The sequence below is a fragment of the Sinohyriopsis cumingii genome, chromosome 11, assembly GCF_028554795.1.
Source record: "Sinohyriopsis cumingii isolate HCF-2022 chromosome 11, ASM2855479v2, whole genome shotgun sequence".
Taxonomy (NCBI): domain Eukaryota; kingdom Metazoa; phylum Mollusca; class Bivalvia; order Unionida; family Unionidae; genus Sinohyriopsis; species Sinohyriopsis cumingii.
Genome location: NC_142971.1, coordinates 66937960 through 66965694, shown reverse-complemented (window position 1 = coordinate 66965694; position 27735 = coordinate 66937960). Strand labels below are relative to the sequence as shown.

General features: G+C 39.0%; 1 protein-coding gene across 1 annotated transcript in view; it reads left to right on the top strand.

Moving 5' to 3' along the window:
• The window catches only part of LOC149788614 (xaa-Arg dipeptidase-like), a 60478-nt gene extending 33077 nt beyond the window's left edge, over positions 1 to 27401 (top strand). The window contains exon 7 of the mRNA XM_089974693.1: positions 25948 to 27401. Within this exon, the coding sequence (XP_089830819.1) occupies positions 25948 to 26090 (143 nt within the window). The 3' untranslated portion in view covers positions 26091 to 27401. The remainder of the gene's footprint in view (positions 1 to 25947) is intronic.
• Positions 27402 to 27735: the final 334 nt, after the last annotated feature.

Genomic DNA, 27735 nt, shown 5'->3' with positions numbered 1-27735 from the left:
AAACAAATTGTTTTGAGTACCAACCTAGCAAAACAATTGTTTTGTATCCGAACCACCATTATGACTGGCGAAACTATCAGAATTCCTATATAATATTGCTTGTCTGATAGCTTCGCCACTCTTAATTACTAATCTGATATCAGTATCCGAACCACCATTATGACTGGCGAAACTTCCTTTTTCCTATAATATATTGATTTTAGGAAGTTTCGCCACTCATAATTACTAATCTGATATCAGTATCCGAACCACCATTACTAGTGGCTAATATTGTTTTTTCTGGAAGATTCGCCAGTCATAATTAATTGTCGGATTACTGATCTAATATCAGTATGGGCTGAACCATTTCTGACAAATTAAAGGTCTTAATTAGCATATTTTACTGTTTTTATTTTATTATTATTATTATACAAGATGCCAAAATAACAACATTGACTGATAAACAAATTAACGAAATAAAATCATCGCGTGGAATTAAAACCGCTCGGGAAATCGCTGTCAAGTATAAAATCGGCAACACCAAAATCTATGAGATATGGAATTCTGCGCCTCATAAACCTGCAGATGTTAAATCACCTGCAGATGTTAGATCGCCTGCAAATGCTTCATTGAAAAATATACCTGCACATGTTTCACTGGCAAATAAATCGCCTGCTGCACCTACAGATGTTAAATCACCTGCAAATGTTTCATTGCATGAAAAGGTTAAAAAACTAAAAAGATAAGTTGATATTGTGCCGCGAGAAAATATCAGGGTGCAACAATCAGCAGTTTGATGCACTTGCGATACAAAAATCATTTGATGCACTTGCTAATAAGTATAAACAATTACAAAAATCATTTGATGCGCTTGCTGAAAAAAAATAAACAATTACAGGAGTCTTTTAATAAATCGATTCATCAGCAGAATAAACTCGCCGAGGAGAATAAAATCCTGCAACAAGTTATTACAAAACTAAACAGCTGTGATAATATTGCTATGAACAATTCATTTGACTGCGGCAGCAACGAGATTGCTAAAAAAATTAATATCATCGGGCTAAACAACAGCAACTCGACAGAAGGGAACATGAATATAACACGCGGTTAAATAGTTTTAATAATAACGCCGTGGTAAAAAATGATTTATAATGACATCGCTATTCAGCCATTGCTAGATAGATTCGAATATCAGAAGCCAAAACTAATTGTTCGAGGAATAAAATCAGTCTGAATCTATTTACGTGTTTATGATAGTTTCTCCCGCGGTGAAATTGTTGAAGGACTCAGCGAATATATATAAATGTCACGTGATCTACCAAGAACATCGTCCATAGACAGATCTAGATCGATCATCGCAGCAAAATAACTTGGATATTTCATTACGACGCCGAAATAGTATACATAAATCATTGTTATTTGTTGTGGTATTCAAATTTGACCTTTTTGTCGTTGATACTTATCATGCAGCCGGCGTCGTGATTACTTGTTTCGGTTTAGATATCTCATTGGCGATTTGAGTAAAAAGCCATTAATTTTTTTGTTAATAATGGTTGTAATTGTAAATCCCGGGACTATTTCTTTATTAATTCTGCAACATGGCGACGATGACACAATTAAATCATACTCAGCCATATACAATATTATAACAATTTAATTATCTTTCAGACAAATAATTATTGCGACGGGTCATGGATGAAGTCCCAGAAATATTATTTTTATTAGGAAACTGGGACTTCATCCATCAATGGGGGGGGGGGGAGATCAACACGATGACGTCATCGCGGGTTTGTTTTTCGTTTTTATAAATGAGATTAATCATCCATGTGGATCAAATAAAGAGAACCAGCCATTGATGTGCCACACGAGAAATTTTAATATTTCACTGTGCTTATCTGTTATTGCGATATCGTTACCGCCGTCTCGTTCGGTATAATCTAGAAGCGAACTACGCCAGTAATTATCAGCGATAAAATCCGATTCGGGCCAGCGTGGATATTGTAATATAAAATCTTCTCGACTAGAATGATTTCCACCACAAGAAGTTAGCGTCGCGCCGAACTCCCTATAAATCAATTTGATTTTCTCTGTGATATTTCTCACGGAAAATGTTCTTGAATACAATCTCGCGTCGGGAAGAATCTCATGCCAGTATTTTATAATCTTATTATAATTGCCTAGTTGGTCTTGATCGGTCATCATCACTTCGATGCGCATCTTAAGATCCTCTCGTGATACAACAATAGATGGCTGTGATAAATTATCAGGAACTATATCAGGTAGCGCTAACATAGCAAGAAAATCTCGAATCAAATCGATCTTTTCTCGAGGCGATATTTTATCTGATCGATATTTTGTGTTATTTATTGAGGTGCCTTTGTTAAATTTATCAACAATTACTTGTTGGGCCAGCAGCAGGTTTCGCGATTTCTTGTACAGGGATTCGATTTCTTCTGCGGGCAATTTACTAATATCGGTCTGGAATACATAATTTAGATATCTTTTCTTTGCCACATATGGTGGTAATTTTTCGTCAGGGTCATATCGGTGATATATCGCGTTAGATCTTTTAGTCTCATCGGAATTATCAGTTGCGGCGGAATCATCAGTTGCGGCGGAATTATCTATGTTATCTTCGGAGTATTTTATTCTCTCACCAATAGATGTTTCAAGAAACACATCGATGGCGCCGTTACCAAGATCTATTGATGTCTTTCGCTTTGCACAAAATGTTTCATAATCATCTGGTGGAATTTTAATGATTTTATATCCAGAGTCTTTCATTGACGCAGTTAATTTATGTGTAAAGAATTTCTTGGAAATATTCTCCTCGACAATTTCAACCATAAAATTTAATCCGCAATCGTTTGATAGCTCATCTGTGCTTGGTGCTCGTGTTAATGTTTCTTTACGCGATACTATTAGTTTTCTTAGATCCGCTGTTGTTAAGGGAATATTTTTATTACACGCGCGTGTTACCGATGAACAAAGAATCTCATTAACACATCTAAATCTGTGAAGAGCTTGTTTGGTTGCTTCTGCTGATCCAATTTCTTACGAGAATACAAATAAGGTTTTAAATGACTCATCAACGATGCTAACTCCGGCTTCCAATGTGTGGTTGAAAATAATACCATTGGTATCGCTAAATGCCTCACTGGTGTTAGAAAAATCCTCTCGCTTTTGTTCTGGATCAGTATCAGCGTGATAGTATTTGACGTGATAATGAGGCGATTGAAGTAATTTAGTTAGCCCTTCTACGGAATATTCTGTGTTAATTTTGTTATGTGCAAAGATAGCTACTTTTTCTGTTTTAATTTTTTCTAGCAACAACGTTAGATTGTTCTTATGAGAACTTTCCAAGATAAATTTCTTGTTATGATCCGGTTTATACTCGTTTTTAACAAACCGCATGTTAGGCCGGGACAACTTAAAGATTCTGGCGTCGTCGTCATTAGCATCTGCGTCAAGAACAATTACGCGCTTGGATGTGTTAATCAGCGACGATAAACTTGAATACTATTTTTTGCATGTGTTGATGTTGTTGTAAATCTGTCTTCGAACGCCGTGCCACTCATCGATGATCAACACGTCAGGGTTGCCAGTTACTCGGCATAATGACTCAACCTGAACTATAACGCGTCTGTTGCCGCTAATGATTATCTCACCGGTAATATCTTGATAAGATTCCAGATTATAGTCCGATTTAATCTTTGTTGTTAAAGTTTTTCGGAAGCTAACATAAACAATTGATTGATTTTCCTTTACTGAGTTCCATGCCGCTTCTGTTTTACCTAGTCCACACGCTGATCCATCAATGTAATCGATGTAAAATGTTTCGCAACCCGGGCCGGATTCATGACGCAGTGGTTTTGTGTATCTGTAGTCTGGCGTTGCTGTGGCGTTATAATCGTATGTCGGATTATAATTATGCTTCAGCAAGTATTTGATGTAATCGCTAGATCGTTCTTGTTGGGGTAATTTATTTACTATCGTGGTTAGTTCATAATTACTGATTTGTTTTCCTGATAAGATATCGTTAATTTCATTTATAATTAATTTATCATAGCGATCTTTTATTACTTTTTTGCCTTTCATTGAGCTCGAACAAATAATAATATACCGATAAGCGTTTGCAACGATGATGCAATTATTACATTTTGATTCAGTGTTACCATGAATAGTAACACCGTGATGTCGCTCGCAGATATTACAATAATGGCCGGGCCGACGTCGCACATTATAATAATTATTTGTACATGAAACAATACCAAGCAGATTGTCTGGCTCACCTGTTAGCGCCATTGATGTTTGTGAAAAATCTTCCTCGCAGATATCGGCGGCAGAATAATAATGGAATGCTCTGATTTAGTATATTTTACCTCGCGTGGCTGAATTAATGTTGGACAGACAAGAAATTCCGCTGCAGAAAGATTTTTGTGCGAGATACAAACTTTATTAATTGTTGGTTTATTTTTATTGTACGATTTTGTACCAGCTAATTTTATTCCATGTAGGCCAGCTATATGATCTAGCTTCCATGTTGGATTATCTTGATGAACCCGCGCAATAAGATCTCGTTGTTGTTGCAATGATATCGGCGTTGATTTACATAGTATATGATAGCCGTGCGTCGTCGTGAACAAATAAATTTTGTCGTGATTACAATCAAATAATTTAGCAAAATAATCAATAATCTCATCGTGAGTAATTTGTTCGTCTGACTCTATCATGGAGCCTTATTTGTCGTGTTTATTTTCATGATGCCGTTGTTGCCGGTAAAACGAATCGAAATCAAATATCGGATACCTTAATCTGAATTCCGGAATAATTCATTCACTGATGATTTACCGATAAATTTGTCAGCAACACGCTCGAAGTCCACATCGGATGGAAACACGTAAACTTGATCAAAATGCTGCACAATAACACCGTGAAGATAATAATCATCATGGCTGATACTTCTCAGTGCGCGTACTGCTTCTTCTTTCGATGAAACAGCAACAGATTTTTCTAACGATGTTATCGAGAATATATTATAATAATCGCGCAACATAAAATAGTTGGCCTGGGCCAGTATTTGAATATCTTCTTCGGTGTTGTTGTCAAATAAATTGTATAAAATAAAATCTGGGTCGTTCTCGAGACAAACAAAATTGTTTTTCAACAATTAAAATTTTGTCTGTGATATATATAGTTCCACCTGCACAATTTTTATTCTGTCATTATATACCATATAAGCTAAAATATATCTTTAAATAAGAAATTTGATTATCAGTTTGAAGAATATAAATAGATATAACATGAATAAATGCATCTGGCTTCTCATGGGATCCAGCGAAATCTGCGGTCGAAGATGTCGAGGAGAATATTGCTGGTATCATAATAAATTTGTTCGTCAAGGCCATTATGGACCATGACCATGTAAAATCTGTCAGCGGGGCCTTCGCGGTCAAACTGAAATATGTAAAAATTGTGGCGAAGTAGAATATCGCGCTTCATGTTATTATTACACAATAAGGTCTCCGGAATATTTTGTTCGCAAACAGGCCCCACCAACCGTAGATGAATATATTGCCAGGAAAACAGAAATTTGATTATTAAGGAAAATGATTGTTTACCCATGTCATCATGGTCATGGATGAAGTCCCAGAAATAATATTTTTATTAGGAAACTGGGACTTCATCCATGTCATCATGGTCATGGAGGAAGTCCCAGAAATAGGAAAACCGTGACTTCATCGGTCAATAGCTATTGGGTAATGATTTTTGTTTCATCAGCCTCGATAACGTCAACAGGCACGCGGCGGCCGAAATTGTAGAGGGAAATATTGCTGGTTTCATAATAAATTTATACGAAAAGGTCATTATGGGCCTCATCCGTGTCAAATCTGTCAGAAAGGTTTGCGGGGTCAAACTGAACTATGTCGAGACTGTGATGGAAATAATTACCGTGCTGTTTGCTATTATTACGCAACAAGATCTCCTAAATATCTCCGCAAACAAAAACCACCAACAGTAGATGAATACATCTCGAAGAAAACGGAAAAAATATGAAAAAATTATTTTTTTCCTTGTGACCATGATATTTCTTGTATGGGGGAAGTCTCAGTTTCTTAATAAATAATTATTTTATGAGACTTCCCCCATCACGGATCATGAGGTCGGTTTTTCTGTTTTTTTGTCTCGCAGGGGGCCCGGGAAACAAAAAAATCGATGACGATCATCAAATGATGTTAAATTAATATATGTGGAAAGTATCAGATTTCTACACTGATAGATTCCACATGGTCTTGACGGATTCACGGTATATGGCGAATCTTCCAGATTCCTATATAATATTGTTTTTCAGGAAGATTCGCCAGCATCATGAAGGCCAGGGGTCGTGTTAGGATTTTAATGAAAACGCGCGATTACTGGATGACGACGTTATCAAGTTTTGCAGGTGCTGGTTTACAACGCTGTATTAGTGGCGTTAAAGGACTTGCAAAAATTGTCATGGAAATCGGTCATAACTATCAGAATCTGATCCGAAATGAATCATCCGAAAGTCAAAAAACTATTGTACATCAAAAATTAAGTAGATATCATTGATATATGCACAATTGCGCGTGGTTGATTCAAGGAACAACAAATTAGTGCAACAAAAGATGCCATGGAGAATATTGCAGGAGACATAATTACATTATGTCAAAAAATCCTCATGCTGGTTCACGACGCTGTGTTGGATGCAAGAACGGTGTTAGAGGACTATATCAGATTTGTAAAAATTGTCACGGAGATCGATACAGAAGTCTGATGGCGCATTACAATCGAAGAAACACTAAGAGACCTAAAATATAAAAACCACCAACAGAGACAGAGTATTACTTGAGATTCAAAGATCCTCAGAATTACTCTGATAAAGATTCCCAGGATTACTCAGAATAGCAATAGCAGCAGAGAGGGTGACGACCGCATCCTTTGTTTGGGTCAATCATGGACGCGGTAATGGTAGTTACGTCTATGAAGGTCACTATTTTTTTTATGTCGAAAAAGGGTACGTGACGGATCAAGTGGTCTGTTCATCCTCTCTGCTGCTATACTGATTTGCAAAGACATCGTCTTGTTTGTCATGTATGTCATCATCGGCAATCTAATTTTGATCATCTCGTAACTGAAAGTGAAGGCCTATATTGACGATGGCATAATTGACACTGAAGGCTATGTAATGTTGATGATGATGTACTTGACAATGAGGTCTATCTAATCTTGACGATGATATTCTTGACATTCTTGACAATGAAGGCTATCTAATGTTGACGATGACGTAATTGACAATGAAGGCTCTCTAATATTGATGATGACGTAACTGACAATGAAGGCTATCTAATGTTGACGAAGACATACTTGACAATGAAAGCTAATTAATGATAACGATAACACAATTTACAATGAAGGCTATCCGATGTTGACGATGACATAATTGACAATGTAGGCTATCCAATGTTAATGATGACGTAAATGACATCGAAGGCTGTCTAATGTTTAAACCGAATAAAGAACGATTCAAATTTAGAGAATGTGGTTGAAAAATAGGAAAAGAGTTATTTTCTCTTGCTGTAAAAATCATTTTTGTGAAAAACAACAATAGCGCTGTGTTCAAATTCATATTAGCAGTGCAATACTTTGGTACATTAATTGAAATACTTGAATACTTCATTTTGAACCTCGGCATTGAAGTCTATTACCATAAGGATGGTAATGTCATGGGAAATGTAAATTTCGACAACATCATGGAATATCTAAAGTTTCCCTCATCTTACAGTTGCGTGACAATCAAATTAAGTATTTTAAGTATTCCAAAATAACGTGTACAACAAGGTAGCTCGCAATGTTATTCACCGAGAACTATTAGCATTAAAAAAGTCCAACTTCTTTTGGTTTACAGAAAAGATGCAATGATAAATGATTTGAAGAGACAACTGACGAGAACTTGACGAAGATATAGGTTACAGCTGATTTTTTTTTCTCGTAAATATAAACTACTTTAGTTAATATTCAAAAACATCGTTTTGTAAAGCAAATCGCAGCATCTATAATTTAGATCTCTTATCGAACGTAAGTAGTGAAGTGGGGCACCGTACGGACAATGGGAAAATACATTACGGACCCCCCCCCCCCACAGCAACTCTACGGACAAGAGAAATTTAACATGGGAAATTTAACATAGGAATATATACGGACAATGGATTGAGCCTGTCTACGGACAATGGGAATTTAACATGGGGAATATTGGATTGGGCCTGCATACGGACAATGGGAATTTAACATGGGGAATATTGGGCCTGTATAGGGACAAGGGAAATGGGAGTCTGTAAAGCGTCTGACGTCACGGTAGGAGAGATTGGTAACAATGTTGCAACTAAGGGAGGTGACGTTACACTACTGAGCAAAGAGCGGGGTGTACAGATATAGCACAGACAAAAGACAAACATTTATACACCGTTTAAAAAAAATTGAGGCAAGAAAACAATTTCTTTTCAAGGCATGTGAGTGGCCCAGAAAAGGGCCTTTAGGTTAATGTTAACACAGTAGGCATCTCATAGGTCTTCTTCTTTTCCTCAAACTTTATCTGACTTCTGGTCCGTAAATCAGAACCCTCTTCAAACAGCCTTGTCTCTCCACATAAATTCTTCTTTTCCAAACGCTTGTATCCGTGATTCTGACAATGGTCCACGATGACTTGACGTACATGGGTAAGTCCGTACGGGACAGCATTGACGAAACGAGAGTAGATGATTCTACGTGGATCCACATCTTGTGACGAGAACAGGTGAAGGAATGCAGTGAACTGCGGTTATTTGTAGGGGAAGGGAGGATCGAAATGGGTTGAGTTTATTCACCAATCCAAACACGCGTTACAAAATTCATTCACAACACGGAGTTAGTCGTCCAATCCGAAGAGAGCAGTCTGTGACGTCGCATTCCCTATACAGAGTCGCTAGCGTCTGTTCGCAGTCAATCCATGCAACACAGTTTTCAATAATGACGGAAACTAAGAAGACGATCAATTGGGGTGCACCGGCCTTGGAGACGAGAAGCGATGGAATAGCAGCGACTACCCAAGTCAACACAGACTTACTTCCAGAACAGGTTGATTTTAATTGGGATTTTGTGGATTTTCTTTCTTCTTCACATGAACTTGTTCCGGTACCAGTACCTTCGCCACCTTCTCCTTCTTTACCACACGTGAATGATTTTAAACAGAGACAGAAAGATTAATTGGAGAAATTTTTACAGCAGCAAAAGGAAGCAGAACAAGCTTTTCTTCTTTAACAACAGCGAGAAGAAGAGACAAGAAGGAAACGACAGGAAGAAGAAGCAGAGAAGAAACAAAGTCTCAGACAGAACAGTGAAAGTCAAACGGTCACGGTACTTTTAGACATTTTAGCAGAGTTAAGAAGTCTGAAATAGATGTATCAGACTTCTTTATTAAGACCAAAGAGAAAAAGACCTCCCTGAGCTAAACAACCCAACTCTGTGACTACACCTATCGTACCACCCCTAGTGATTTCTACCAAATCATCGACAGGAGGCAGTCCAGAAGTAGGCCTTGGTCGTGGCAAAGTCTTAAGGCAGTCGAAGATCATTTCGTCCCATTCCTGAGTTTTTGGGGTTTTTTTTAACAAACAAATACCCAAAGGCCCTTTTCAGGGCTACCCATTTCTCTCGAAAAGAGATAGTATTTCAATTGCCAACATCAATTAAAACTCAAAAAGCCCTTCTTTACCCATATTGTACGTGTGTGAATGTGTGAGTGCATGAGTGTAGGTTCTTATTCTAGAAATCAAAACCAAGAGACACTGACGTTTTATGCCTGGTGTATTCTGGTACAAATTTTACAATCCAATGCACAGCACAACATGACACTTTAAAAAGTTCATAGGCTTCTTCTGTGTATTTACTCTCTCTGTTTTATTTTAATGTCCTCACTTTCACAGGTTTTTCCTCCACTTCTTGCTCACATTCTCATCTTCTTCTTTTCTTCTCATGTTTCTCTTTCTGTACGTATCTCGGTTCTTCCTTGGGGGTGAGTACCTCTTCTTCTTCCTGTTCTGGACCCTTCTCTTCTACTTGCTCCTGTTGTTTCTTAGGGCAATCTGAAGACCAATGTCCTTTTTCTTGACAATGATAACAGGTATCTTGACCTTTGTCTCTTTTTGCACCTGTTTTGCTTTTTTGACGGTCTGGACACTCTGAAGACTGAGTCCTTTCTTTTTACAGATATAGCAAGTATCTTGACTTTTATCTCGGAAGGAGGGGGAGTAGTCCGACGTCTTGTCTGAAGAAATTTTTTCATGACACCTCGCAAAGCTCTGATCAAAAGGATATCTTTTGTCATTGTCCTCAATGCAGCAAGATTCATGGAGGACGTGAAAAAATGTTTCGAGGACCGAACACGTTAGCCGAATTCGCCCAGTGGATCTTAGACCCCATTGACGAGACGTGGAGCCAAGAGGACATCGAACGTTACGGGGATTGTCATCGCTATGCCACAGTCATGGCTCACAATTTCTCGGGATACGATGGGCAGTTTCTGCTCAGATACTATACGGAACAAGGCACCGCACGTCCTAAAGTGACTTTTAACGGAGCCAAAATCATTTCCATGCAAGTGGGACAAGTACAGTTTAAAGATTCGATGAGCTATTTGGCCATGCCTTTGAGTCGAATGCCTAAAACGTTTCGAATGACAGAAATGGCCAAAGGTTATTTTCCACACTTGTTCAATACGGAAGTCAATCATCATGCCGTTCTACCCCATTTACCTGAGGCTCACGATTACGACCCCGACAATATGCGCACCGTACAACGAGAAGCTTTCTACACTTGGTACCAGGCTCACGCCTCAGACCCTTTTGACTTTCAGGAAGAAATGTTAAAGTAATGACGTTCCGACGTGGACATTTTACGGCGTTGCTGTGGAAAATTTCGAGAACTGTTCATGGAACACGGAGGGCTCGGTCCTTTGAAAGAAGCTTGCACCATTGCCAAAGCGTGTTCCTTAGTGTACCGCCAACTGTTCATGCCCGAAAAGACCATGGCTGTCATCAGCCCTCAAACGACCAACTTTGTCAAACGTCAATACTCGGTCAAAGCCCTACGCTAGTTACACTGCTTGTGAGACAATGAAGACAAATGGAAACCTATCATGCCCGCAACGGAGGAGGCGAAAAGACCATCGTAACGTATTCGGTGGATGGTTGGGACTTAGAAAACCCTAAAATCGTGTCCCCTCTGCTACCCTAAAGAACAATTGCATCCGTTACGTCACCGATGTTTAAACCACTGGTACCTGAATGCTGTAAGAGGACTGATTCAGGAAAAAGTGTTCCAGTGGTCAGACCTAGTTAAACTGTTAGAGGACGAGAAGGATCGGTATGTTAATGATTTTCGTTACTTCGAGATACACATATTGCAAGGAATTCGAGAAGAAGAGTTGGAGGATTTCCAAAATCTGTTACGCAACGTCAACTTAATGGAAGAGGAAACTTCTGAACGGTGTGTTTTGATGTGTAAGTTAGTGATTGAACCATTTAGATTCGCTACGGAGTACGATTATCTCTGTGCAGAAAGTACATTTATTGCTTCCTGAAAAAGAGAGTATAAAAACAGACTACCATGCCACAAATTTTATCAGAAGTGATTCAACACATTCCTTAGAAGGAAATGACACTATTCAAACAGTAGACGATTAGCAACACTTATTACGAAAACTGTGTCCATTCAAATGGGGTCGTCATGTGGTGTGTGTCTTAGTGACTTGTCTTCTGGGATTTCGTTTACCAGCCGATTCCTTGTAGACTCTTTACGAACAATACTTACCATTCAATGAAACATGAAAGTGGTTCCTTCAAATGTCCACGAAAGACTCATTTTACTCAAAGCCTTGCGTTTTCATTTAGATACTTCTCCACCTCTACGGGGAAAAAATATTCGACAACTTTTGGGTACCGAAGATGTGTATGACGATGTGTGTGTAGCTTGTGACTTACGCCCTCATTGGATAGATGTACGTGACATGAAAAATTGGGGTTTTGAGGCTTGGACTCAAGAAGTAGACCATTATTCTCAAGAGTTGGGATGCAACATTTCAACGTTCTAAGGAAAATTCACTTTTCAACCTGTGTTAGTGAACAGTGCCAGAAGAACACGTCACCGAGGACAATCACTTACTTCAGGACAGGACTGTCATGGACATTCCCGAAACACCCTTTCGGGAGGACATTGTGTGACATTACCCCATGTAGAGCCTGTAAAAACATTACACATTGTCCCTATGACATCTTGGTTACCATCAATATGTTGTACAGAAACTTGTTTCTATTCTACTTTGATCATTTTGATGTGTATTTTATTGTTGTACTTAACCCTTTGGCTTTTATGTATTTTAGTCTTTCGTGTTTATTTTTAAAAATCAATAAACATGTCCTGAAAAAGTATATAAACTCTTGTCTTGTCTTGTCTGTCTTCGTATTACAAGTGACATTCCGTGCACTATGGCTACCTCTGCTGTCTCTGCTCCCTCTTCCTCCACTTTCAAAGTCATAGACGAACACTTAGATCGTGCCAGTTGGGAGGCTTTGTATCTTCGTCATCCCTTTAACATGCTCATTGCTAGACCTAGCGGTTCAAGCAAAACCGAATTTGTCAAACGTTTGATCGAACATAAACACCATTTGATCGATCATCCATCTCAACGAATCGTGTGGTATTACAAAGAGTGGCAATCGGCGTACAGTCTCTTGCAAGAAAGTCAAGTCGATTCCATCGTGTTTGTGGAAGGCATTCCTAAAGAAGACGACGGAATCGTGTCTGACCCTAGTCAAACCCATCTGGTCATTTTCGACGACATGTTAGGAGAAGACGAAGATTTTTGTTGTTGTTATTGTTGTTGCTGTGGGGTTTAACGCCATTTTTCAGCACACGATAGGCTATACATGGCGGCCAGTATTAATGGTGGAGGCATAACCCGGGAAAACCCTGGAAAGAACCACCGACCCACGAGAAGTTACCGGCAAGCTTTCTCACATACTCACACTGGATGAATCCGAGACTCGAACCGGCGCAGAAAGAGGTGAGATGGCAGTGATCCGTAACGGAGAGCGCTTTAGAGCACTCGTCCACTCGGGGCCCCTAGAAGACGAAGAAGAAATTAAACTGTGGTTTACGCGCAAAGGACATCATCGCAATGCCAGTGTCATTTACATCACTCAAAATTTGTTTCAACAAAGTAAAGCCAATCGCAACATCAGTCTGAATGATCATTACGTGGTCTTGTTTAAAAGCCCTAGAGATGAATCGCAAGTACAAGTGCAAGTCTTAGCCAGACAGTTAGGAATACCTTGGCTAACTCATGCGTACGACGATGCCACTCAAACTCCAGACGCCTATTTACTCGTCGATTTGAAACCCAGTACCCCCGATTATTTGCGATTTCGTACCCATTTGTTTCACCACTGGTGTCAAGACGGAGGACCTGTCCTGTACATGTCTCCGTCCTCGACTTTACAAACAATACCTATAAAAACCTCGGACACTTTTCGTCTGTCTCACACATCGTCAACATGACGTCCCTTGAGTCTCATCTTTCTGTCAAATTTATTCGTGCCTTGTATGGCATCAACTGCGGCAAAAAATCCACAAATACGTGCTCGTGTCTTAGAAGCCAGTCTCAAAGAAATCTTACGATGGTTTACGGTGATAGCACGTGAATTACTGCAAGGCATCATTCAGATTCCTCATCAAACCAAGCGCTTTTTTTTATAGAAACAAAGTAGCCTTGACACAACTAACCGATCTCCGCATCGACTCTAAAACCAAAAAGCAAATCATTTTGAAACCTGGAGGGAGCGGTACTCTAGGTGGTGTCATAATTCGCTCCCTCCTAAAATGGGATCCTAATGCTCCCAAAGTTCTCCCCAAGAAAAAAGTCACTCCCAAAAAAAGCCAAACAAAGACCAAAGAAGAAAAAGAGCAACGGTGTCAAGACCAGGTCACAACCCCAGAAAAAGAAAAGCCCACAGAAAAAAGACGTCCCCAGAAAAAGAAAATCCCTCAGAAAACAGCTTCTACCCGCAAGAGAGGCACTTCGGCCAGGACGCAACCTTACATTCGCAGACCACGGCCTGCAACGACGGTGACGGGTCTCCGGTAGCCTCATGTTCATCTACTTCTCCGTTGGTGACGATGCCCGCCCAGCCCCATTTGACACCTGTTCGTCCTCAGTTGATGACTCCATGGAAATTCGTGTCTCCAAGAACTTCTCTTCCGGTGGTGACACCTCTTCCTCTTTAGCTGCAGTGGCAGCTGCTCACAAAGTACCTGCTCCCAAAATCAAAGTCCAAGAGAGATCCGGCATGTTACAGAGTTTAATGGATTTGTCCAAGCAAGAACTGACTCGATTCAGTCCGTTGCGAACCCATCCACGACGTGTGATGCCTGTCATCAAGTTGATTTGACGCAAAGACAATAGGTGGCGACGCGTTCCAGTATAAAAAAGACCTGTTACAAAGCATGGGTATCAGTGATTTTTGTGCTCCTGAACGCTCAAAGATGTCACCTTAAAGAAGTACACGCTGTCACTATCGTCATTCTCCTGTCCAAAAGGGAAAGAGACGAGGACAGTCTCGTCATCCGTCAAAGCGCTTAGCCAAGCATCGACGTTACCCTAAGAAAAGACTCAGTCATCCAGAGAAAAAGAGGAGTAACCAAAGGGGAGGATTCCTTGGCGATTTTTGAAAACACATTGTCACCTTTATGACGAAGCGATAGTGAGTGTCCCGGAACCAACAAACAAAGATGTCACCCTCCAGAAAACATCCCCTCTTCTAAACCCAAAGGAAAGAAAAGGAAAGGACTACCTCCTCGTTTAGTCAAACATGGAGATATGTTGTCTGTCCTGTCCAAAGCTTCTCCACCCATGCGAAAACACCTCATTCAAGCCGCCTCCAAAGATGTCATCGATACCTTGTGCGAATATTGCTTGAACATCTTGAAAGGCACGATACCTTTGTCAAAACATCAGAAACAATGCTTAGGCAAACATCGTCACGATCTTCGCCAAATGGTTCAAAAGAAAATTCACATTCGTCAAAACAAGATGTTGGTCTAACGCGGAGGAAGTTTGCCTCTGTTGATAGGACCTTGCTGAAAGGAGTATTGGGAACCATACTGGGAGTGGTTGTGGAAGCAAGATAAAAGGGACCTCTGGAGTCCAAAGATTTCAGATGTGACCCTTGACATCGAATGGAAGGACGAAAACTAGCTTCAGTGCCTTACAAACGACGGTGGATGAAATACCATCGTTGACAAGAACAACGAACCTCGCATTTGCCTTCCAATCCAAATTTAACAGAGATATTCCAGTTACACCACGAATTGCAGTCGTTGATGGATCGCCACGATTTGTCCGAAACAGAAAAATCACAAAAGTACGGTCAGCTCTTGCAACGACTGTAACTTTTTCACCAGAAATCTTTAGACGAAACAGCTGTACCCACTCTGAAAGATTTTAAAACCTTGATGAAAAGTCCATCCCCCACACCAACACTACCATCCCCAGAGGTCATGAGAGGCGCCAACCCACGAAAGCCTGAGGAAGAAGAGATACGAGAAGTTTTTCAAACACCGTTAGCAGCTCCCATTTCTAATAAGATTGCAACGTACTTATTGACCCCTTCCCCCACTTTCCAACGAGAAGAAAAGAAAGCTTGGGTTAAAAAGATGATGTCCACTCCTCCTTCGACATAAGTGAAAAAGTAAGAAGGGAAACCAGAAGTGAAAAAAGAAAAGACGACCAAAGCCATTCCATTACCACCTCCACCACTAGCTTCGACTTCTACTCCCGTGGACCATCAGACACGTAAATCCGTTTCCAAACCACCCTTTCGCCCCGTCCCAAGTAGCATCAGCGAAGAGTGGGTGACTTATTAATAAAAAATGGAGAAGGTGTTAGCCAGCAGTTACTACGATCCATCCCATCCTGCAGGTTACGGAGGAGTTCAAAAATTGTATCGTGCTGCCAAAACGCGACTGAAAAGTCTCCGTTTACCTCAAGTGCAACGATGGTTACAAGAACAAGCTACCTACACTTTACACAAACCCATTCGACGAAAGTTTTCCAAAAGTCGCACCCAAGTGGAAAGCATCGATCATCAATGGCAAGCCGATTTAGCCGATGTCTCTCATTTAGTCACCTACAATCGCGGTTACAAATATTTGTTTTGTGCCATCGACCTCTTTTCCAAATTTGCCTGGGTCGTGCCACTGACTTACAAATCGAGTAGCGAGTTAGTGCAAGCCTTGCAACTGGTGTTGAAACACAGCGGTCGTCACCCTCTTCGATGCCAAACTGACATAAGCACCGAATTTCTGGACCAAGCTTTCCAAAAAGAATTAAAGAAACGTGACATTCATTTTTTTCACCACCGAGAATCCCGAAACCAAAGCCAGCATCGTGGTTTGTTTTCAACGCACTTTGAAAGAACGCATATGGAAATATTTTACGCATCACCACACTTTCAAGTACATCGACATCTTACCGCACCCGGTTCAAGCGTACAACCAATCTTACCATCGAAGCATTGGACGTGCCCCTCAAGATTTGACTCTCGACAACGAAGTGCTCGTTTCTGATCGCCTATATGGTACGTCCCCGACTGTGGCTGTCCGCAAGAAAGGTGAAGTGTTGGCTGTATGAGATTGGGTCCGCATTGGCAAAACCAAACGCACTTTCGACAAAGGTTACTTTCCCAACTGGACCACCGAATTGTTTCGTGTCACTGGACGAGGGCATGGTCGTCATCCTGCCATCTATAAGTTGGAAGACATGAACGGAGAAGTGTTAAAAGGAACATTTTACTTGCCCCAGATACAACGTGTCACCAAAAAAGAAGACGACGTGTACGACATCGAAAGCATTCTCGAACGCAGAATACGTAAAGTGGGCAAACGACGTGTCAAAGAAGTCAAAGTGCGTTGGAAAGGATATCCTCCCAGTTTTGATTCTTGGACCGACGTTTCGCAAGTCATCAACTATAAAAGAAGTGACCATCATGCCCTTTCACACAGACCTCAGCTACTGCTATCACTGCAGTGACCACTCCTTCACCCAGTTCTTCTCTGCAAGATCTACAGAAATAACCCTTGTGGGTGTGGTGTGGAAAACCGGTGCCTAAAACAAAATTATTTTTCTTCTGCCAAATCTTTGTAGTGTATTGTGTCATCGGTGCAGCCATTGTCAATTTGAGTTTGCAACAAGGAGACAAACAATTGTGGACCATCTTATTGAGCAGTTGGATCGGTTACCTTCTTCCCAATCCTTCAATAAAATTCTCCCCAAACGGTAACAACGGGAATCTTGTGTCCAGTGTCAGTCACCACTCCAATAACAATAACCCCATTTTGGGCGGAGACTCTCCTCTGACTTCCAGTAACCCCTCCAACAGCCACAGAACTCTGGAATTATGAACAACAATAACCAATTTTACTTAACCTTACCCAGTGACAGTTCCATGGATGTGTTTCCCAACAACACGTTGTGCTGTTACACGGCCAAATTACCTCAGGCCATCCAATTAGATCACAAAGCCCATTGCGAAGTGGCTTTGGTGGAAATCATTCACCCGACACAAATCAAAAGAAGAAGAAAAATTGGACGAGTATCTGGACAAAGCTTGGGTCTCATCTCGAAAGAAGCCGTGTTTCATCAGTGGTATAAAGGCTTGCGTGAACATTCTTGGCCTCCATTAACGCCTCTGGAGATCCGTCGCATCGAAACTCTCTTGGACCAGGGTACGAAGTCGGAGCTAATAGCCGTTTACTTGTCAGACTTTTTCCAAGAGAAAGTCAAGATTAAATTGATCACGTATCATCACCTGTGAAGAAAAAACAAGAAGAAAAAAAAAACACAAACATGGATACCTGGAAACTGTATCACCCTTTGAAACACAGTTCGTACAGTGCTTCTTGGAATCCTGTCGTGTGTGCTAAAGATGAACTACCTCATCGCAAACCTCAAGACCATCAAACTTATGTGATCAACACGGACGACAGTCATCTCCCAGGAACCCACTGGGTAGCCGTCTACTTTCCTCAAGAAGGATGTGTGGAGTATTTTGATTCGTATGGATTGCCTCCTTGGAAGACGATATCATAGACATTTTGAGAAGAAACGCTCAGACAACACGATTCAATAACGTGAAATTACAAGGCACAGATTCATTGGTGTATGGACAATAGTGTGTGTATTTTCTTCATCAACACAGTCTTGGATATTCTTTAAAATATTTAGTGGCTTACGTGCATAAAACAGTCATACATGCTCCATTGGAGCCAAGATCACTTTAATCCTACTAAATAAGTAAGTCTGACCATCCATTGTCGACTCATCCTCCTACGAAGATGTGCTCAAGATTAGCCAAGCTGAACGAAGCTTACGTCAATTTACATCGTGTCAGGCAAAGCCTGATACCGAAGCCTGAAGAGATAGAGAATGTCACTGAAGACCTGATAAAAGATCTCTTCAGAGAGGAAATGAACAGGGAGAAAGAAGAATGAACAGAGATGTACAGACTTCAGAAACAGCAGAGAGAGCATATAGGGCAGCAGCAGCAGCAGGAACCTTACAGAGGTTTTATCGACTGCCGTGTCGACACGAAAGATTTCTCCTTCTCTTTCTGAAGAAGCAGACCCTATCCTGTGGGAAAGCCTGTCGCCAGACGAGGTCGCAATCTTAGATCATAAAAAAATTGTCTTAGCTCCTCGTTCACAAAAAACAGCCAATACTCTAGAAAAGAAATACTCATTCAATTGCCAATGGTATGTTAGTCAGTTAGAAGAAAAAAAAACAGAAGTGCGTCTATAAGTACATCATTTCTTTATCTTTGTTAGAAAGTGTGACTATAAGCCCCTTCGTTTCCGTTGCTTGTCAAACTTTTAAGTGAGTGATTGTCAGTAAAAACGTGAGTGAATATTTATTTTTTTTAAGTCCGCGCGCTTTTGGTGATAATATGGGTAATGTAAGTTTTGGTGTCAGGTGATGTTTTCCTTCACGTCCGTGCTTGCTGATATACACGGAAAGCTCGGCAGTCTGGCTACCCATTGTCAACGAGACAACATTGATGAATGAGCAGCAGAATTGTCAAACTGATCGGCTTCAGATGCACCAGGCGACACCTGGATGAGCTGGCTATGGAGGCCATAGCAGAGAAAGCAAAAATAGAAGAGGAGGAGGAGGAGGAGAGAAAAAAGAAAGAAGAGGAAGAAAAGAAAAGAGGAATCCTTCCTCACCTCATGCTGAGAGCTGTGTGTGAGGTTCAGCCGGAGGCAAGGACGCCACCACAGAGGCAAACACTACACACTATACCAACACAACATACTCTACCAGTACCACAACCAGTAGCAGTACAGGTGCGTGCAGAGAATATATAGGGACCCCAACATCCTAGAGTATGGAATAGAAGAAGAAGGAGAGAGAGGAAAGTTTTGACAATCCCAGAAGATTGGGAGAGTGAAGCCAATCAAACTCCCTCTGTCCTCCCAAGAACAAGAATGAATTGGGAGAACGACTGGAGCCGCCGATGTGTCTGCGGTGCCAGGCCGGGGAGATATAGGCATTAGCCAGGTGCATCTGAAGTTACAAACAACAGCCCTTTTCAGGGCTATTCAAATCTCTAGAAAATATTCACTATTCAATTTGCCAATTTGTGTGACTGTGGAGTAGTGTGAATATAAACACTCACTCTTTTACTAAAGTAAGTGTGTGTGTGTATGAGCTCACGTACGTTTGTGTGGATAGTAGAATATTGGAGTTTGTAAGCGCTCACATACGTTTGTGTGGATAATATATTATTGGGGTTTGTAAGCGCTCGCGTACGTTTGTGTGGATAGTAGAGTGTGTAGTTTTTAAACTTCCCTTCTGTGTGGATAGCATAATTGTGGTTTTGTTTTGCTTCTTCGCGTGTGTGGATAGTAGATTGTGGTTATGTTTTGCTTGTGGATAGTAGATTATGGTTGTGTTTTTGCTTCTTCGCGTGTGTGGATAGTATATTTTGGGTTTAATTTTGCTTCTTCGCGTGTGTGGATAGTATATTATGGCTGATTTTTGCTTCTACCCGTGTGTGGATATTAGATTATGGTTATGTTTCTTGCTGCTTCGCGTGTGTGGAAAGTAAATTATGGTTATGTTTCTTGCTGCTTCGCGTGTGTGGATAGTAGATTATGGTTATGATTTTTGCTTCTTTACGTGTGTGGATAGTATATTATGGTTGATTCTTGCTTCTTCGCGTGTGTGGATAGTATATTATGGTTATGTTTTTGCTTCTTCGCATGTGTGGATAGTATATTTTGGGTATGTTGTTTTGAGTCCTCACCTCTGTGTGGATAGTATATAATATGAGAAGTGAGTGTAGGGGATTTTTTCCTTCACGTCAGTGCTTGACAGATAAAAACTCAAAGCGTTCGTCGTTCGCGCCATTCTACAAAGAATAAAAAAGAAGATGGCTTCAACCTACCCTAACAAAATGAAGAAGTTACAAGACGTTCTAGACAATTTGGGAATAATACAGCAGATGCTAGTAAACCTGGACGATGATCACTATTCGTATAGCCCACATAGAATAAAGATAGAAATAAACAACTTAAGAAAGTTAAAGGAAATAATAAGTGATACGCTTAAAGAAGAAAAGGAGGAGAAGGAGGATGAAGAGGAAAGAAAAAGAATGAGGGCATGAAATGAAAAAATTGAAAAGGAAGAAGAAAATTGGATGAGGAAGAAAGAGGAGGAGATAGCAGAAAAAGGAGAAAAAGGAGTAAAAGGAGAAGAAGAAAAAAAAAGAGAAGAAGACAAAAAGTGTAGGAGAGAAAATAAGAAGCTGGTGGAAAAATAGAAGAAATTAGAGGACGCACAAGAAGCCAAAGGCCCATTTCAGGGCTACTCATATGCCTCGAAAAGAAATTGCTTTCTTGCCTCAAAATGTTTTTTTTTAAAAAAAAATGTATAAATGTTTGTCTCTTGTCTGTGTTATATCTGTACACCCCGCTCTTTGTTCAGCACTGTGACGTCACCTCCCCTAGTTGCAACATTGTTTCCAATCTCTCCTACCGTGACGTCAGACGGTATACAGACTCCCCTTTCCCTTGTCCCTATACAGGCCCAATATTCCCCATGTTAGATTCCCATTGTCTGTAGACAGGCCCAATGCAAACATTGAAACTGAACTTGCATCAAATCACCTACAAGAAATACGGTTTGTCGTACGTTATGTGCACACTTTCCTTGGCTTCTGTCTACATAGTTCATATAATCAATGATACAAAGTTGCAATAGCCCGTCTTGATTACGGGGCACACGGAATTTAATGTATATAATTATTTGATGTTGTTGTTGTTGTTGCTTCTTAAACCTTTATAAGGTATTAAAATTCGATTATTAGTAATTAAATATGAAAATGTCCAAATGGACACCATCCCCCCCAACCACCCCCCCCAACCCAACCCCCCCCCCCTCTCTCTCTGTTGACCATCGTAGCAAGACGGGCGAAAATTTATGAAAACAGAATAGATGATTTTCGCTTGTATCATACCAGAATGTCTCTGGATTTATGAAGAATGTTAAGTCAAACTGATCAAATGAAGAGAGAGAGAGAGAGAGAGAGAGACAGAGACAGAGACACAGAGAAAGACTGAGAGAGAGAGAGAGAGAGAGAGAGAGAGAGAGAGAGAGAGAGAGAAACAATAATATGGTCGGTAGTAATGTTAATTAAAGCGGAACAATGACTTGGGTCAACTGTAATTATATTAAAATATTTTAATTACCTCTTTTTGGTTCGTCATGTCGCTTAGCTCCAATTCCACACTTAATTCCATGCGCGTGTACACGAACGGATGATATTTCAGTATTCAAGAACGTAACGATGTATTTGTGGTGCTTTACTTTCTTCATTAAAACCATATTTTATGTTTAAATCATAAGTGTGTATTATATTGATTTAAACAATGTGGTTAAAAATATAAAATTAAAAAAGAGAACAATCAAGTTATCAATATGCAAAGCTGATTGTGAATAGCCATAAAAGCACAGAACTACATTTTGTAGCGGACACACTCGACAGGGATGTGAATTCATTCACTCGATAAATACACAGTTGCCCGTAGTCAATCTTAACTCCGTTCACAAGGCGAACATGTGTATTTGTAAGTGATATAAATAAAAAATATGTACAGTATGTACGCTGTATCATTTATACACCACTCGGCAAGATTAGTTCCCTTTTAATGAAAACTTTATACATCTCGTGGTGTATCATTGATACATATATTGTATATTTATACTGTATGCACTTAAATATAAAATAGCTTCAAGATTCCTGTATGACAAACATCATTTAAAACTCGTTACATTTTTTTGTTGTTCTCATCTCACTGATAAGCTGTTTTTATCAACGACGGATATTTGTTACTTTCAATTTGAGCATTTGGCCAACTTCACTTGTATAAATATATACAGGTGTTCAGCTACAATATATCATTTAATTTTAAAGTTATTCTCACTTCAGTGAGACAAATTCAACAGCTAATAGAATAAGTTAATCGCGCGAAAGATCTTTGAATGATTGAAAGGATAGATTATGTTTACTTGTATTGCCAAAAGTACGACGCTGAGTTGTTCATTATAAACTTAAGCAGTCGATACATTAGTTTTCTTTTGAACTCTCTGAAATAATAAGAATTCGTAGGACTAAGACTTAATGTGAGTATGCGAGCCACCAAATCGAACTTATTTCCACATTTTTCAATCTTTCATAGCGATTTATTAGAAATGAAACGAATTATCTTTTTTTTTTCATTTTCAATTTCAAAAAGGAAACCTTAAATGTTATATTGAGTTTGATGGTATAACGACATTTTCTTCACATTCATCCTGCAAAAGAGGAATGACAAAAATATTGAATTTGACAAAATTTGAAGACTTATGTAAAAGGGACAATTCTACCGCTCAACGAGGTTAGCAGCACACTCGTATGAAATAATTAGCAGGGAACTTATTTATGAGGGTGATGTTTGAGAAAAAACAAAATGTAGTAAGTATAAACTTTCATAACAAGTGGGCAAGATTTGGTTCACAAAGCAGCTTCGAGGTTCTTTATCTCAAAGGCTTTGTATCTGCATCAACAAAACAGGAATAAATGCCAAGCATTTCGAACCGCTATCATTTTAACAACTCCATTTAAATGTCGTTGTTGCTTTGTTTTCATCGCAATGACTTTTTCAAAGATAATGACGATGAACTGAATTTCATTTTGGAATTAACTTTTTCATCATCTCATACATGCTGATTTCATCACAAGAATTTCATTTTCATTTTATTCTATCCGCTTTATCATTTTCCAAAACTTCATCTCTGTTATCTTTAAGTCGCTGAAGCATGTCACTTTATTGTTGTTGAGCTTCTCAGATTCCTTTCTTTCATTGCTTGAACATGGATGAGGCTTTTCTGCAATACAGACAATCTGAACAATTTTCGAAAAGGATGAATGTAGGAATCAATTTTAAATATGATAGAATGAAAAATCAGATCCGTTTGACTTAGGTTGTACATGCTGATGTCATATTTGCCAACTGAGTAAACATTTATTGACGAGGATAAAAATATTACAAAGTGAGATTTAATGCTTTCCTCAAAACATTGTTGATGCGGTTGTCTGTCACTCTGAAAAATACAAATTACATGGGATGTCTTTTCAATTAAATATTGATGTGAATGAGTAAAGACTTTTGTTATTGTTAAGTTCGCACTTGTTACTGAAGTACACCGTTGATTTCTCGGATTTCTTTTGAACATAATAACAGTAGTAGTAGCTTTTGTATCATTGTTCAGTGGCATGAATTTTCTTAACACATTTGACAAGAGATTTAAATTGTAGACGGCTTGGTGTGTAATATGTATCAACGCTTTTGAGTACGTCACTATAGTGTTTAACAGCTTCTCAGATTTTCGGAATGCTTCGGATATAACCTCTCTTTCCTGATCAGGATTCCTATGGTTGTCTTTTGAAATGACTAATATCTTTTTTTAAAACAGCAATAGTGGAGAATGTTTGAGCCGAAACTTCCTAATGAATAAATTTCCATGCTATCTTATTGTAGATTTTTACTGTCAAATTCTCTATTTTTATTGGTATGCAAGTGTTTGAAAACGATTTGAGCTTTGGTACTTTTGGATATTACCTTGAAATCATGTGTGATGTCACAATCATTTATGGAATAAAATTCACTGTTGAGATTCAGTTTGAAAAGTATTTCAAATAACGTATGATTGTCTTGATCTGCCAGTACTTTAACATACTAGATCATTCAGAATGTATATGCCGCAATATATGTTACTGTTGTGTTTTACCGCTGTTCTGATATAGATCAAAGTCATTTTGCAAGTCTTGTGAAGATTAAATGATTGTGTTTTGAAAATATTCTTTGATAGGAGAGACGGTACACTCGAGGTAATGAAGTGGGCGTTGTTTTCTTTTTTTACGATAATGGTACCGCAAAATAAATTCTACCCACGACGTTCAGTAAAGACCATACCGTTGAATTAATTTTTCAAAACACTGTTCGAGAGGGTCACGATCTGCCTATATTGTTTACTATTGTATAATTATAATGCACCCTGAACGAGGATTCGTAACTTAACCTGGATTTAAGTTTACGGTTCTCCATGTACGAAATAATATAAAATCAGTTAAACATTCCCGTTTATTTCTAATAAATATAGAAAGGTGCCAATGGGTGCATAATTATTACAGATCTTATATACCTTAAATTATGTAATAATATGAAATGATATGCTGATCTTCGACAGGTAGTCAATTTCTTTCTGTGCATGAAATACTTTCGAATCCATTAATCAAATCCTAAAATCTCGTCGTCCTGTACCGTCTCTTATTTTCATAAACCAAATAAAAAATTCATTCTTCCACAACAAGATTGTTGATATTCTTAGCTACATTTGTATTAGTCGATGAAGATCATATGTGATATGTTTTGTACCTGGGGTCTGTAACCTTGTTTAAACATTTAAACATGTAGCTTTTTATGGGCACACCATAAACGTATGAACAGAAAAGCAGTGTTGCTATTGTAAACAGGTTTAACTTTGACACTCATAAGTATGCATAGTAATAATGGCTAACTATAACGGGTTAAGCGTCTCTTGCCCCATATACCAAGTACTCAATGTCTGAATTGACGATGGACATTACAGTCGTAAAAATAAAAATGTATATCTTTTCTTTTGCATTTTGACGTTACAAATTTTGATTGTAAGGTAGAAGTATGCAACATGATACGTATAAAAACTAAACTGTTGTGACCTCTATAAGAAAGATTTAAAAAGTCACTACAGTACAGTTTGATTCCATAAATATAGCTGTAAATTTCATAAATTTACAAATTGCAACAGGAATTCCGCAGATCTCTGGGGTTTGTTTTCATATATTGAACGAAAGTAACTGTAACAAAACGGATCATTACCATCTCACCTCTGTCCGATTGGGTTCGAGTCTCAGGTTCGGCCAATGTGGGTATGTGAGTAAGCTTGCCAGTAGCTTCTCGTGGGTCGGTGGATCTTTCCGGGTTTTCTCGGGTTCTTCTTCCACTATTGATACTGGCCGCCATGTATAGACTATCCTGTGCTAAAAATGGCGTTAAACCCTACACCAAGAATTTCTAACTCGACTGTCACCAAACGGTCCCTAGTTTCAGACGATATAACCGACTAAAGTTTGCTAAAGAGATTTTAGACAATGCTCCGCATGGAGATGTGAAATGTTAAAATGATGTTATTAACACTCAATAAAATAAGAATTAGCAAAATGTATAGATTTGAAACTTGTATGACACACAAAATCTCTTTTCTTCCTACTGCAGGAGCTGAGCGTGCGCAACGTTATACGCTTGCCCAAGCCAAAGCCTTGACAATGACCGCCGTTGACCTCCTGCTGAATCCAGATCTCGTGCAGAAAGCCAAGGCAGAACTACAGGAAACACTAAAACGGGAACAAGCACAGTAATACATTCTGAAAGCAGCACTTGCAGATGCAGTAACATCGAGTACAAATGATTGTTTTTGACGTTGATGGCATTGAAGATGCTATCAGTTTTATTATGTTTTGAGAAGAACAGTTTTGAGATGGTCATAAAGTGAACGAAACGTACAATAAAAATGTGAGGTATGACAGTAGGCGGATGCAAAAATGACATTGCGTTTTCAATTTTGTAGCACACAGAGTACACAGTGCAATGTACGTCCTTGTAATAATAATCAGATGCATATAATGAATACGTTTCAAACGTTTCGGTTATGTCTTATACATGCTGCTCAATTTGCATTTTCTAGTAAATTCATAAATATAAGTAAATTTAGACCAGTAGCAATACAGATTCCTTTACTGTCTTCAAACGATGATTCGTAGTGCAATCGGTGCACATTGAAACTTATTCGAATAGAAGTTGTGACTTGTATGGTTATTTGAGTCATTGGTATAATCCCCTAAAAAAGGTAAACTATCACTACTATGGTGTAATCCCGTAGTCAATGTAAACTGTCAATACTATGGCGTAATCCCGTAGTCATTGTAAACTGTCAATACTATGGTGTAATCCCGTAGTCATTGTAAACTGTCAATACTATGGTGTAATCCCGTAGTCAATGTAAACTGTCAATACTATGGCGTAATCTCGTAGTCATTGTAAACTGTCAATACTATGGTGCAATCCCGTAGTCAATGTAAACTGTCAATACTATGGTGTAATCCCGTAGTCAATGTAAACTGTCAATACTGTGATGTAATCCCGTAGTCAATGTAATCTGTCAATTTTATGGTGTAATCCCGTAGTCAATGTAAACTGTCAATACTATGGTATAATCCAGTAGTCAATGTAAACTGTCAATACTATGTTGTAATTCCATAGTCAATGTAAAGCTGTCACTACTATGGTGTAATCCCGTAGTCAATGTAAACTGTCAACACTAGGGTGTAATCCCTTAGTCAATGTAAACTGTCAATAATATGGTGTAATCCCGTAGTCAGTGTAAACTGTCAATACTGTGGTGTAATCCCGTAGTCAATGTAATCTGTCAATACTATGGTATAATCCCGTAGTCAGTGTAAACTGTCAATACTATGGTATAATCCAGTAGTCAATGTAAACTGTCAACACTAGGGTGTAATCCCTTAGTCAGTGTAAACTGTCAATAATATGATGTAATCCCGTAGTCAATGTAAACTGTCAATACTATGGTATAATTCTGTAATAAAGATAAACTGTTGATACTAGATTAAATACAGAGGCCAGTAGTAGTAACTGTATTAAAGATTCCAGTTTGTAGTGACTCTTTTTTTCTACACCAAACCACTCGTGCAGGATGACAATAATTTCAGATAAATATATACATTTGACTTCTACTGTTTCTAGAAAAGTCATGACAGAATTACAATGGACACAAGGTGATATAAATGTGTGTCGTCGTCGTCGTAGTGTTAGCTGTAACAAAAGTACGAGGAGAGAAAAAGTGATATTTAAATATCAAGATTGTTGGATGCTTCTGTACGACGAAAATTTAAATTACTCAGGAACTTAAACAACTGGATGATTCATGTCATTTGGTTTACAGCGCCTAGTTCATAAGCAGCCACACTTATGAGATCATCAAAC